Source organism: Capra hircus, chromosome 1, assembly GCF_001704415.2.
Source record: "Capra hircus breed San Clemente chromosome 1, ASM170441v1, whole genome shotgun sequence".
Lineage (NCBI taxonomy): Eukaryota > Metazoa > Chordata > Mammalia > Artiodactyla > Bovidae > Capra > Capra hircus.
In genome coordinates, this window is record NC_030808.1 from 118,512,517 (window position 1) to 118,526,849 (window position 14,333).

Genomic DNA, 14,333 nt, shown 5'->3' on the forward strand with positions numbered 1-14,333 from the left:
TCAGTCGTGTCTGACTCTGTGTGACCCCATAGATGACAGCCCACCAGGCTCCCCCGTCCCTGGGATTCTCCAGGCAAGAACACTGGAGTGGGTTGCCATTTCCTTCTCCAATGCATGAAAGTGAAAAGTGAAAGTGAAGTCGCTCAGTCGTGTCCAACTCTTAGTGACCCCGTAGACGGCAGCCTACCAGGCTCCTCTGCCCATGGGATTTTCCTTAGTTGTGCATTATTCTAGAACAACCCAATTATGTTAAAGTCAGTGCCTCATTTCCTCGGGCAAGGAAAAATTCTCCAGCATCAGAGACACCCATGAAAGGGTGGCTTGGTCATGTTTAACAGCGTTCTTAGGCTAGTTTGAAAACCCTCATGGCCTCTAAAAACATCATGGTGCTTCCTATAAGGTGTTTTTAAAAAAACATATTATTTCAGATCCTGGTCGAATATAACAAACTGTGTCCCCCTCTCCCCTCACAGCAATTAACGGAAGAATGTTTGCAAATAACCAAGGCCTGGTATTTCACGTGGGGAGTGAAGTGAACTGGTATCTGATTGGCATAGGGGATGAGTTTGACCTGCACACAGTTCACTTTCACGGCCACAGCTTTGTCTTCACGGTAAGCAGCCTGGGCAGCTCCTCTTAATTACTAAAGTACTTTGTTATTGGGGCAGCATAGAAAGATAACAGGATGAGAAAGGAAATGACCACGCTAGAATGCAAGTTCATTACATACAATCTGCAGTATGTCTGATGCAAAAGTTAGACATTTAGCTCTTTATATCCCACAGACATTTGATAAATGCTTCTGAATATATGAATTGCATTTCTTACTCTATTCTGATATTTCTCAATAAGTAAGTAAAACATCTTTAATCATCTTTAGTTTTATCCCTCTTTCCCAACTTATCTTTTTAATTTTCAAACTTAGTCACATAAAATAAAAACACCTTGAACACTCCTATATATTTTTGCTGCATTTGCTTTCTCTCTGTTTTTTTTTTTTTCTGAATCCACCTGAAAATAAATTTCAAACATCATGACTCTTCACTCCTAAATACTAAAGCAGGTATATCCTAAGAATGAAGACAATCTTGCCTCAACCACAATAATATTATCATACCCTTTATATTAACATTCATTGAATAATGTAATCGAACATGCAGTCCATTGAAATATCACTAGTTGGCCCCAAAATGATAGTTGTAATGGTTTTTCTTTTAATCCCAGATCTAACTATTTATACTTAGCATTTGGTTGTCATTGTCATGGTGGTTTTACTCACTAAGTCATGTCTGAGTCTTGCAACCCCATGGACTATAACCCACCAGGTTCCTCTGTCCATGGGATTTCCCAGGCAAGAATACTGGAGGGGGGTGCCATTTTCTTTTCCAGGGGATCTTCACAATGCAGGAATCAAACCCAGGTCTCCTGCATTGCAGGCAAATTCTTTACCAATTGAATATCTTTCCTAAAATCAGGATACCATATGACTTTTATTTCCCTGATCTTTCATGATATTTCGTTTTTGAAGAGTCCAGGCCAGTTTTGTAGAATGTGCCATATTCTGTATTGTTCTGATCATTTCCTTGTGATTGGATCCATGTCAAACCCCTTTGGCAAGAACACTACCTAGGCGATGCTGTCTACTTCTCGTATATAACAGCAAGAGGTACACAGTGTCAACAGGTCCTAATACTGTGAAGGTTAAACTTTTATGACTTTCTGAAGGTGATGGGTACCATTCTCCCCATTTTGAAAGTATCATTTTCCTATTGTAACTAATAAGTAACCTGTGAGGTGATTTTTATGTAGTTTATTACAACAGTTTTTCATCTTATAGTTTAAAAAGTATCCATTGATGATCCTTGCCTGACTCAGTTTTTCTAATGGGGATTCCAAATGGTGACTTTCCAATTCTATCATTCTTTTAACATTTGCTATAAAATTAAAATATGGAACTAGGTGTGAAGTGGCTTTACAGTGTCTTCATTTTATTATTATTATATTGCCATCTTTTTCTACTTTATGATTTCTTAGTTTCCTTATAGCTTCTGTCTGATTTGCTTCCCATCACTCCACCTGTCATACTTCTTTATAATTGTTTTTACTGACCATTCTTGATGGCTATTTCTCTAGGTTATTATAAGTATTTTCAATGTTATCCTTCCTCTGTCTCCAAGTTAGTATCATTTATTTACTTAGAGAGCTTTCTGTTTATTTTCTCATCCTAATCCCTTATATAAACATTAATGTGCAATGGAGGATCAATTATGTTTTTTGCATTCGACACCTCAAACTTTTAATCTAACCGCTTGTCATGATACAGTCTATCTTTTACACATTTATAGAAGTCTCACATAAAGCTTTCCTGAATTCTAGATGCATCCCATTCATAGTTTCTTTAATGCTTTGGGTCTATCATAGAAATAAATGATTATGTACAACTTAACTTACACAAAGCTTTATTTGTGTGTTGCTTTTTTTCTTTTAATAAAAAAATTATTCCCTGTAAATATTTTTTGCTTGAAAGCTAATTTTATTATAGGAATTTTATATAATAAAGTACACAGAATAATATAATGAATCTCTTTATCCATTGCCCAGGTCCAACAGTCTTGACATTTCCATGCTTCCATCCACACTCCTCATATTTGTTAAGGAAAAACCTAGATAACAGGGTTGTTATTAAGTTCTTAGATGTTTATATTAGACTTTAAAAATTAGAATGCTGCTGCTGCTGCTAAGCCTCTTCAGTTGTGTCCGACTCTGTGTGACCCATAGACAGCAGCCCACCAGGCTCCCCCGTCCCTGGGATTCTCCAGGCAAGAACACTGGAGTGGGTTGCCATTTCCTTCTCCAATGCAGGAAAGTGAAAAGTGAAAGTGAAGTCGCTCAGTTGTGTCCAACTCCTAGCGACCCCATGGACTGCAGCCCACCATGCTCCTCTGTCCATGGGATTTTTCAGGCAAGAGTACTAGACTGGGTCGCCATTGCCTTCTCCAAAAAATCAGAATAAAATAGATTAAAACCCAGTTATAGATTTTTACATTGTATTTATTGTTTAGTTCAGCAATGCCTGTGATATTCCTAGAACCATGCCAAGTGCTATGTGGAGATGAAATCAGAGTTATCTTTCAGGAGCTACATTTACATAAATGATCACAGTATAAGGTGTCGAATTAAGTGGAATTTATGGCAACACTTCTACAGTGATGATTATAGGTAACCTTTAAGTTTTTATGTGCTAGATGATAAGCTTAGTGTTTTGCATAGATTTTTCATTGAACCCACACAACTTTCCCATGAAAGACGTACTATTTTATCACCATTTTACAGGGAATGGAAGGAGGGACAAGATAAAGAACGTTCCTACAAGCAAAAAGTGTTAAACTTAAGATTTGAACCCCTGGCTCTCACTCCAGAGCCCCTCACTCAACCTCTTCACAAAACTGCCTTCCTTTAGAATGACCCAGTTTGTACCATGCAGACTAGTACCACCAGTTATCAGCTCTAGCCGCCCATTCTAAATTCATCACAGATGGATACAAGTAGTCTTTCTCTTCCCTTGAGGCTGAATTTATCTTTATTTTTAAAAAAATTTTTATTGGAAGATAATTGCTTTATAATGTTGTGTTGGTTTCTCCCATATAACACGAATCAATCATAATTATATACAGAGTGAAATAAGTCAGAAAGAAAAAAACAAATATATATTAACACATGTATATATGGAATCTAGAAAAATGGTACTGAGGCTGAATTTAACTACTCCAGCAATGATCCAGCTGCTGGGATCTACTCCCTGGGACATTTGAGACAGCAGAGCAGCCCTCTGGGGTTACTAACTGAGTCTTGGGACAAACCAGCCAGTCACCTCTTATTCCCTAAGGCTATGATTTCCTTCGTATATATTTCCAGGTATATATGATACATTTCCCAGTACCTTGTGTATGCCTTGGACATTGTCAATTCATTTAAATTGTTTCATTTTGTTCCTTAAATTTTCTGACACCTTAGAAATATATCCATGTCATCCTTATTATTGTCACCTTTGATGCAAAATTAATTTCCCTAAATAGCAATGACTTAAGGCCCTACCCTGCCTCCAGTGGGAGATAGCTCAGCCTTCCTTCTCTCTACCTTCCAGTTTCTCCAGAGAGTCTCAAGAGACTAAATTTCTTCTAGTCATTTACAACTCTCACTTCCTGCATCTGCTCAGCTTCCTGCCTTCTCCCCTAACTCCTGTAGCTGGTATTTTCTCATCTCTTTGAGCAGCTCTAAATTGGAACACACCCCCATTACTTAAGATTTACCTGTGCAAGTATAAAATCAAGGACATTGTGGGTCATAGATTTCAAGTGAAATTTGGGGGGTAAGTTAGAGGGGTTTTATTATTATTATTACACAGTGAAAATGTTACTGTTGTTATCAGTCGACATTAAATATCACTGTTTTTAATTATCCTTCCACCACGAACCTCTGGCTCTCTTGCTTTTTACTGTTACTCTCAATACTTATTTCTCTGCGTTATTCCTCTCCTGACTCTCTTCTCTCCTCTCCTGACTCTCTTCTCTCCTCTCCTCAAATTATTCTGGACCCCATCATGAACTGTACTCTCCAACACATCCCCCACCCTCCAAACACCTCCCATCTATCAGTATGATGCAGAGAAATTCAATCCCTCTTACTCTTTTTCTAATCCATCCAAGCCAGGCCTTGCACTTCATTTATCAAAATCAAAGTAGCCTACAGACGAGATAGTCTCCTAAATCTCAGGTTTTCTGTTTAGGGGAGAAATTAGCCATTAAGCCCTCAGCCTTTGGGCTCAACCCCAGAGAGCAGAGATGTGGTTCCTCTCTTTCCTGAAACTGTGAGTTTTCCTGATTAGTTACATCTTGAGAAATGATCATATTCATGTCACCAACATCCCTAGTTAGAAATATTTCAGTTAGAACATTTGGGATTTGTGAAACTGATGTTCTCTGAAATCTGTAGCACTCTGTATGAGACTCCGACAAGGTATCTAAAACCTGTACTGACACAAACACCCTTTTAGAGCGAGATGCTTTTCCTGTGGCCTATCGCTAAAAAGCCCTGGGACTTCCTTCGCCAACCTCTCAGTTGTATTCAGAGGAGAGGGTCAGTGGCACCTAATGCTTTCTAATCATCATCTGATACAGTATATACAAGAGAGGAGTTATAGCAAACGGTAAGTTGGGTGAACCAGGAAAGAGTGAAGGACAGGGAAACCTGGTGTCCTTGGGGCTGCAGTCCTTGGGGTTGCACAGTCGGACATGCTTTAGAGACTGAACGACGACAAAAGGTGTAAATGACAGATATCTCTTAAAAGCTATTTACGTGTGTTTTGTCTTTTTTGTTGAGGACATGGGAGCGTTTCACTCTGATGTGTATGACCTTCCTCCTGGGAGCTATCAAACTGTAAAAATGTATCCAAGAGATGTTGGCATATGGTTATTTCATTGCCATGTCCACCTTCACATTGGGGCAGGGATGGAAAGCGTTTACACTGTAATCGAGTGAAAAGGTATGCCAAATTCATTAGAAGTGATGAATTTATATAAGGATATCTGATCTACTGAATATTTACATTTACAGTAATCAAAGATTACTGTTTTGATGTGACCAAGATAATCTAGCTTATTTTCTTTATAAATTTAGGTAAATTTTATCTAATCTGATAAAAGATATTTTAGAGTTAAATGTAATTTCTAGATTCCTATAATATCTGCATCCGGATTTGAACAGATAGTTCATGAAGATGAAATACAAGTGACTACTGAACTTATAAAGATATATAAACTTGCTTATAATCAAATCACTTAAAATTATATTTAGACAACAATAAGATACTTTTGAATAAGAAAGCAATCAATTTGGCAAGGTTTTTTTTCACTGATCGGAGAAGGCGACGGCACCCCACTGCAGTACTCTTGCCTGGAAAGTCCCATGGACAGAGGAGCTATCAATAACAGTGTGGTAAGAGGGTCATTGCACATACTTTGGTGGAAGTATATACTGTTTTCACAGTTCTGGAAAGAAATTATTAATAAATAACAATTCTAATAATTTCATTTTCACATTCAGTGACATTTTATTTTCTCTCATTCCCATCTCCTCCTTCTCTGATACATTTTATTAGCAACTTTTTATGAAAATAGTGTCTTTGTTACTGAGATTTTTATCAGTTCCTTGGTGACTTAGACTATTCATGAGGTCATTATCCTTTCATCTTTTGACAGAATTATTCTAACATTTTGACTCAGTAATTTTATGTGACAGTTGATCTCAGAAAATTATCAGCAATACTGAAAAATATTTGTCACTATGTTTTTTTGTGCTGGTGGAAAACTGAAAATTAGGAAATGATCTACTCTAAGTTTTGCTACATTTATTATCTGAAGTATTATCCCATTTTAAAAATCATGCCTTAAAATTTTAATGGAAAAATGCTTATAATACAATACTAAGTGGTTAAAAGCAGTCTACAAAATAATACTTGAAATATAATCCAAATTATATATATATGTAATAGATATATGTACATGAACAGAAATATTAATGGTAACTGTCTCTAGGTGGTTAAATTCTGAGTAAGGTTTATTTTCTTCTTGTATGTTTCTGCTTCTGCTGAGATTACTTTTAAAATCAGGAAGACTATTGAACATATATGTCATACACTATTTAAAATATGCTGTGCCACTCTTGAGTTCTATGGGATCCTTTTTGAATATAAAGGACCACATTTCTTACAAAATCAAAGATGTATTAGCTCCAAATATAATTTTTACCTACAATAAAATATTAATATCAAGAATAATATTATTAACATAGTAAGAGTAATTATTACTCTTATTACTCTTATTCTTGTAATCATTCATATTCATTCTATTTTAGTTGAAGTATTGTTGATTTACAATGTTGTGATAGTTTCAGGTATACAGCAAAGTGATTCAGATATATATATATATTTAATACATATATTTTATATAAACATAATATATATATATATATTCTTTTCCAGATTCTTTTCCCTTATAGGTTATTACAAAAATTGAATATAGTCCTCTGTTATACAGTAGGTCCTTGTTGGTTACCTATTTTATTTTATTTTACTTTTGGCTATATTGCATGGCTTATGGGATCTTAGTTCCCTGACCAGGCATCAAACTCATGTCCCCTGCAGTGGAAGTGCTGAGTCTTAAACACTGGACCACCAGGGAAATCCCAATGATGTATTTTATGTATAGTAGTGTATACATGTTAATTCCAAACTCCCAACATATTCATCCTTAATAAACGATATTTTGGTGTGCTATCCAAGAAACAAACCCCCCACTTTTAACATGGTTTCTCTGGGAAACTAGGTTTTTGTGTTACAAATACTCTAAAGCAAAACTTGGTTGGGTCTTCAGGTCTTTCTGTCCACATGGCAGAGTGACAGTGATGTTGCTATTGATTTAGTGAGTAAACTTTTCTTGCAAAAGCACTGGTAGCCATTTTAAGGATGTTCTTCAGACTTATTCAAACAATATTTTTTCCTTAAATTTATGTAACCATTTTAGTTTAATATTCCAACCTGAAACTGTATGAAACTTTTTTTTCTATAGCACAAATATCTGCCTGCTATGAATGCTGACAAGTCCAGGAGCAGAGTTTAAGTTGATGAAGAAGAAAAACTTCAGGAATGAAGGAGTATAGGAGGGGCTGTCTAAAGATGTTCATGGCAATGTGCCAGGAAAACTAGCTAAAAATAAAAGTTTTCTTGGTAAATTTTGTGTATGAGCTGCTTCATCTTTCTGTCCATGGAATAGCATCTGTAGGGCTGTAACAAGGCTTTTAATAAATAGCAGTGGAAGTGGGCAAGTGGGACGAAAAGAGTAGGAGCAAATAAAAGTCTAGCTCAGTTAGAAAAAAAAGCATACCATCCAAGATTTTACCCTAAATTGCAACATTTGCAAACATTTAGAAAATTAAATTCTCAAATCATGGGTAAGTGTTTGAATCAGTCTTTGAAATGGAAATCCATACACTGTACAGTGCCTTACGCTTGGAAAACTACAGTTTTCAGAATCTATAAGCTCCAGTTTTCCAGAACCAAAAATAAGGACTCATGTTCTGTCTTTGTATCTAGCAATATTAACAGTAGTGATGCCTACTGCTTCCCTGGTGGCTCAGAGGGTAAAAATCTGCCTGCAATGCAGGAGATCCAGATTCAATCCCTGGGTCAGAAGATTCCCTGGAGAAGGGAATGGTACCCACTCCAGTATTCTTGCTTGGAGAATTCCATGGAAAGAGACTACAGTGCATGGGATCATAAAGAGTTGGACATGACTGAGTGACTAACTTTCACACTTTTCACTTTCCATGGCTCCTGCTATAAGAAACAGAAACCTCAGCTAACAGGGGTTTTCATGGTGTTTGCTCAAATTTATAAAGAAAAAGTTAGGAGGTAGATGGCTATTAGGGTTTGCTGAGAAACTTGATGATATGAAGGACAGTTTGTTTAATGCCCTTGGTCTTTTTCCTCATGAGTGTTGCCTCATGGTTGCAAGATGGTTGCTATAACTCCATACATTACTTCTAGGTTGAAGGCAGAGAGGAAGGAAAGCTCACCACACCTTTTCCTTTTATCAACAAAGCAACAATCTTCCAAAGAGACCCAGCCAATTTCTACTTATATCTCATTGGTCAAACAGCTATTATCTGGCTACTCTTAACTGCAAAAAAGGCTTTGTAGCCTCTATAATGTAAATAACAGGGAAAGAGTGAGTGAGAGTGAAGTCGCTCAGTCGTGTCCGACCCTCAGCGACCCCATGGACTGCAGCCTTCCAGGCTCCTCCATCCACGGGATTTTCCAGGCAAGAGTACTGGAGTGGGGTGCCATTGCCTTCTCACAAATTTCTTGTGGTTTGGCTAACAAGTCTTTGCCTTAGACAATAAGTAAGAATATTTGCAAGCAGTAATTAGTTAAACAAAAGCATTCAACATGAGAATTGAAACCAAAATCAGACTTTTCATTCTTTTCACTTTTTTGCTTCTGAATTTCATAAGTAATGCATGAATACTTGAAATATTATCAAGTAAATCCAAGACATGATATCATTTCACCACAAAATACTCCAATATGTGTCTCCAGAAGAGGACTTTAAAAATTAATATACTAATAAAGTGATTGTAACATGAAACAAAATTAACAATACTATTTTACTCTTTGATACTGAAACTAATAAGAACATGTAAAATTTAGAGGCAACTAGTTTTAGAAAAGGCAGAGGAACCAGAGATCAAATTGCCAACATCCGCTGGATCATCAAAAAAGCAAGAGAGTTCCAGAAAAACATCTATTTCTGCTTTATTGACTATGCCAAAGCCTTTGACTGTGTGGATCACAATAAACTGTGGAAAATTCTGAAAGAGATGGGAATACCAGACCACCTCACCTGCCTCTTGAGAAATCTGTATGCAGTTCAGGAAGCAACAGTTAAAACTGGACATGGAACAACAGACTGGTTCCAAATAGGAAAAGGAGTGCATCAAGGCTGTATATTGTCACCCTGCTTATTTAACTTATATGCAGAGTACATCATGAGAAACGCTGGGCTGGAAGAAACACAAGCTGGAATCAAGATTGCCAGGAGAAATATCAATCACCTCAGATATGCAGATGACACCACCCTTATGGCAGAAAGTGAAGAGGAACTAAAAAGCCTCTTGAAGAAAGTAAAAGAGGAGAGTGAAAAAGTTGGCTTAAAGCTCAACATTCAGAAAACGAAGACCATGGCATCTGGTCCCATCACTTCATGGGAAATAGATGGGAAAACAGTGGAAACAATGGCTGACTTTATTTTGGGGGGCTATAAAATCACTGCAGATGGTGACTGCAGCCATGAAATTAAAAGACGCTTACTCCTTGTAAGAAAAGTTATGGAGGAGAGGGAAAGATGGCGGAGGGAGGAGAGGGAAAGATGGCGGAGGGAGGAGAGGGAAAGATGGCGGAGGAATAGGATGGGAAGATCACTTTCTCCCTCACAAATTCCTCAAAAGAACATTTCAACGCCGAGCAAACTCCACAAAACAACTTCTGTAGGCTGGCAGAGGACATCAGGCAACCAGAAAAGCAGACCATTGTCTTCAAAAACAGGTAGGGAAAAATATAAAAGACAAAAAAGGAGACAAAGGAGGTGGGGAGGGAGCTCCGTCCCGGGAAGGGAAGCCCGTCCCGGGAAGGGAATTTTAAGAAGAGAGGTTTCCAAACACCAGGAAACACTCTCCCTGCTGAGTCTGTGGCGAGCCTTGGAAACTCAGAGGGCAACATAACAGGAAGGAAAAATAGATAAATAATTAAAACCAACAGGTTACAAGCCCAACAGTAACTCCCTCAGTGGAAAAGCAGCACAGACGCCTGCATCCGCCATTGGGAAGTGGGGGCAGGGCAGGGACGCGCGGGAGGCGCGGGCTGCAGAGCTTTGTAAGAATCGGGCAGAAACGCCCCACGCGCAACCAGAACGATCTAGCTTGGGCTAGCAAACCAGACTGTGGGATAGCTACCACGCGAAAAGCTCGAACATAAGACACCGCCAGGACCGAGCACAGAACAAAGGACGGAACGGAAAAAGCCGGCTGCAGACCATTCCCCGCCGGGGACAGGCAGCCAGAGCTGTAAGGACTGGAAAGGGGCAATTGCAGACCCGGAGAGACTTTACGTACCTAACTGCAAGCAGGCTCCTTTGCTAAGACTTCTGGGGGTGCTGGACAGTCACAGTCTGCCTCACGGAGTGCACCAGCGGTCCACCCAGAAAGCTGAGCAGCAGCGGCAGAAAAGGTGACAAGCCGCGGCGATCGTGCTCGCCAAACTCCTGAGCTACTCGGACCTGGGAAGGGCACAAAGCGCAGTCCCAGCCGAATCTGTGCCTCTGAGGGCTGCCTGAGCGCCGAACCTGAGCGGCTTGGACCGGGGAAGTGCACGCAGCCTAGGGCCGGCCCCAGACGGTTCCCGGCTGAGCATCGCAGAGCCGGAGCGGTTTGTGCACCGCGAGAAAGGACAGGTCAAGTGGGGCTGAGATGCAGTGTGCACACGACAGTGCTGTTTGTTTGCAGCATCCCCCCTCCCCACAGCGTGACTGAACTAGTGAGCCTAAAAAACCAGCAAACAGAAGAAGTTAAACAGAGGGAACCACCTTGGAAGTGAGCCCACACGGCCCATAACATCAGAGAAGGGCTAGATATATTTTTAATATTTTTAAAATCATTCCTTTTTTTCTTTTTTTTTTTTTTGCTTTTTGCTTTTTTGGTTTTTTTCTTTTTTTTTCTAGCTTTTTTAAAATTGTTAAGTCTTCTATTTCTCCTCTAATTTTTATTTCTATAACCTATTATTACTATTATTTTTTTTCTTTTTTTAAGGCAAACACCATATATACTCTTTGGATGGTTGTTGGTGTGTTTTTTTTTTCTTTTGTTTGTTTGTTTGTTTTTTAATAATTTTTTTTCTTTCTTCCTTTTTCCTTCTGCTTTTCTTTAATATTGTATCTTTGAAAATCCAACCTCTACTCTAGATTTTTAATCTTTGCTCTTAGGTTTTCGTTGTCAATTTTGTACATTTAAAAACCCAAACTTCACTACCCAAGTTTACCTGAGAGCGAGATTACTGGCTTGACCACTCTCTCCTCCTCTGGACTCTCCTTTTTCTCCCCCAGGTGGCCTCTGTCTCTTTTCTCCCCCATCTCTTCTCTATCCAACTCTGTGAATCTCTGTGTGTTCCAGACGGTAGAGAACACCTAAGGAACTGGTTACTGGCAGGATTTGTCTCTCTCCTACTCATTCCTCTCTCTTATCCTCCTGGTCACCTCTGTCTACTTCCTCCCTCTCCCCTTCCCCGTATAACTCTGTAAATACCTCTGAGTGGTCCAGACTATAGAGCGCACATAAGGAAGTGACTACTGACTAGCTTGCTCTCTCCTCTCTTGATCTCACCGCATCTCATTCCAGTTACCTCTAACTACCCCCTCCATCTTCTCTTCTCCTTGTAACTCAGTGAACCTCTCTGAGTGTCCCTCAATGTGGAGAAACTTTTCATCTTTAACCTAGATGTTTTATCATCGGTGCTGTATAGATGGAGAAGTCTAGAGGCTACTGTAAAAATAAAACTGAAAACCAGAAGCAGGAAGCTTAAATCCAAAGCCTGAAAACATTAGAGAACTCTTGAATTCAGGGAACATTAAGCAATAGGAGCTCATCAAATGCCTTCATACCTACACCGAAACCAAGCTCCACCCAAGGGCCAACAAGTTCCAAAACAAGACATACCATGCAAATTCTCCAGCAACACAGGAACACTCCCCTGAGCTTCAATATACAGGCAGCTCAAAATTATCCCAAAACCTTTGATGTCTCATAACCCATTACGGGTCACTCCACTGCACTCCAGAGAGAAGAAACCCAGCTCCACCCACCAAAACTCCAACACAAGCCTCCCTAACCAGGAAACCTCGACAAGCCACTGATAGAACCCCACCCAAAGTGAGGAAGCTCCATAATAAAGAGAACTCCACAAATTACCAGAATATAAAAAGGCCACCCCAAACGCAGCAATATAACCAAGATGAAGAGACAGAGGAATACTCAGCAGGTAAAGGAACAGAAGAGTTGCCCACCAAACCAAACAAAAGAGGAAGAAGTAGGGAATCTACCGGAGAAGGAATTCCGAATATTGATAGTGAAAATGATCCAAAATCTTGAAATCAAAATGGAAACACAGATAAATAGCCTAGAGACAAGGATTGAGAAGATGCAAGAAAGGTTTAACAAGGACCTAGAAGAAATAAAAAAGAGTCAAAATATAATGAATAATGCAATAAATGAGATCAGAAACACTCTGGAGGCAACAAATAGTAGAATAACGGAGGCAGAAGATAGGATTAGTGAAATAGAAGATAGAATGGTAGAAATAAATGAATCAGAGAGGAAACAAGAAAAACGAATTAAAAGAAACGAGGACAATCTCAGAGACCTCCAGGACAATATGAAACGCTCCAACATTCGAATTATAGGAGTCCCAGAAGAAGAAGACAGAAAGAAAGATCATGAGAAAATCCTTGAGGAGATAATAGTTGAAAACTTCCCTAAAATGGGGAAGGAAATAATCACCCAAGTCCAAGAAACACAGAGAGTTCCAAATAGGATAAACCCAAGGCGAAACACCCCAAGACACATATTAATTAAATTAACAAAGATCAAGCACAAAGAACAAATATTAAAAGCAGCAAGGGAAAAACAACAAATAACACACAAGGGGATTCCCATAAGGATAACAGCTGATCTTTCAATAGAAACTCTTCAGGAGGGAATGGCAAGACATACTTAAAGTGATGAAAGACAATAACCTACAGCCCAGATTACTGTATCCAGCAAGGATCTCATTCAAATACGAAGGAGAAATCAAAAGCTTTACAGACAAGCAAAAGCTGAGAGAATTCAGCACCACCAAACCAGCTCTCCAAAAAATTCTAAAGGATATCCTCTAGACAGGAAACACGAAAAGGGTGTATAAATCCGAACCCAAAACAATAAAGTAAATGGTAACGGGATCATACTTATCAATAATCACCTTAAACGTAAATGGGTTGAACGCCCCAACCAAAAGACAAAGACTGGCCGAATGGATACAAAAACAAGACCCCTCTATATGCTGCTTACAAGAGACCCACCTCAAAACAAGGGACACATACAGACTGAAAGTGAAGGGCTGGAAAAAGATATACCACGCAAACAGAGACCAAAAGAAAGCAGGAGTGGCAATACTCATATCCGATAAAATAGACTTTAAAACAAAGGCTGTGAAAAGAGACAAAGAAGGCCACTACATAATGATCAAAGGAACAATCCAAGAAGAAGATATAACAATTATAAATATATATGCACCCAATATAGGAGCACCGCAATATGTAAGACAAATGCTAACAAGTATGAAAGGGGAAATCAACAATAACACAATAATAGTGGGAGACTTTAATACCCCACTCACACCTATGGACAGATCAACTAAACAGAAAATTAACAAAGAAACGCAAACTTTAAATGATACATTAGATCAGTTAGACCTAATTGATATCTATAGGACATTTCACCCCAAAACAATGAATTTCACCTTTTTTTCAAGTGCTCATGGAACCTTCTCCAGGATAGATCACATCCTGGGCCATAAATCTAAACTTGATAAATTCAAAAAAATTGAAATCATTCCAAGCATCTTTTCTGACCATAATGCATTAAGATTAGATCTCAATTACAGGAGAAAAACTATTAAAAACTCCAACATA

General features: G+C 38.7%; 1 protein-coding gene across 2 annotated transcripts in view; it reads left to right on the forward strand.

The window, feature by feature from the left end:
* Positions 1-7,753, forward strand: part of LOC102172204 (ceruloplasmin) — a 43,775-nt gene extending 36,022 nt beyond the window's left edge. For both annotated transcript variants that reach the window (XM_005675460.2, XM_013965432.1), the window contains 3 exons: positions 474-613; positions 5,380-5,542; positions 7,626-7,753. In XM_005675460.2, coding sequence (XP_005675517.1) covers positions 474-613; positions 5,380-5,538 — 299 coding nt within the window. In that variant the 3' untranslated portion in view covers positions 5,539-5,542; positions 7,626-7,753. The remainder of the gene's footprint in view (positions 1-473; positions 614-5,379; positions 5,543-7,625) is intronic.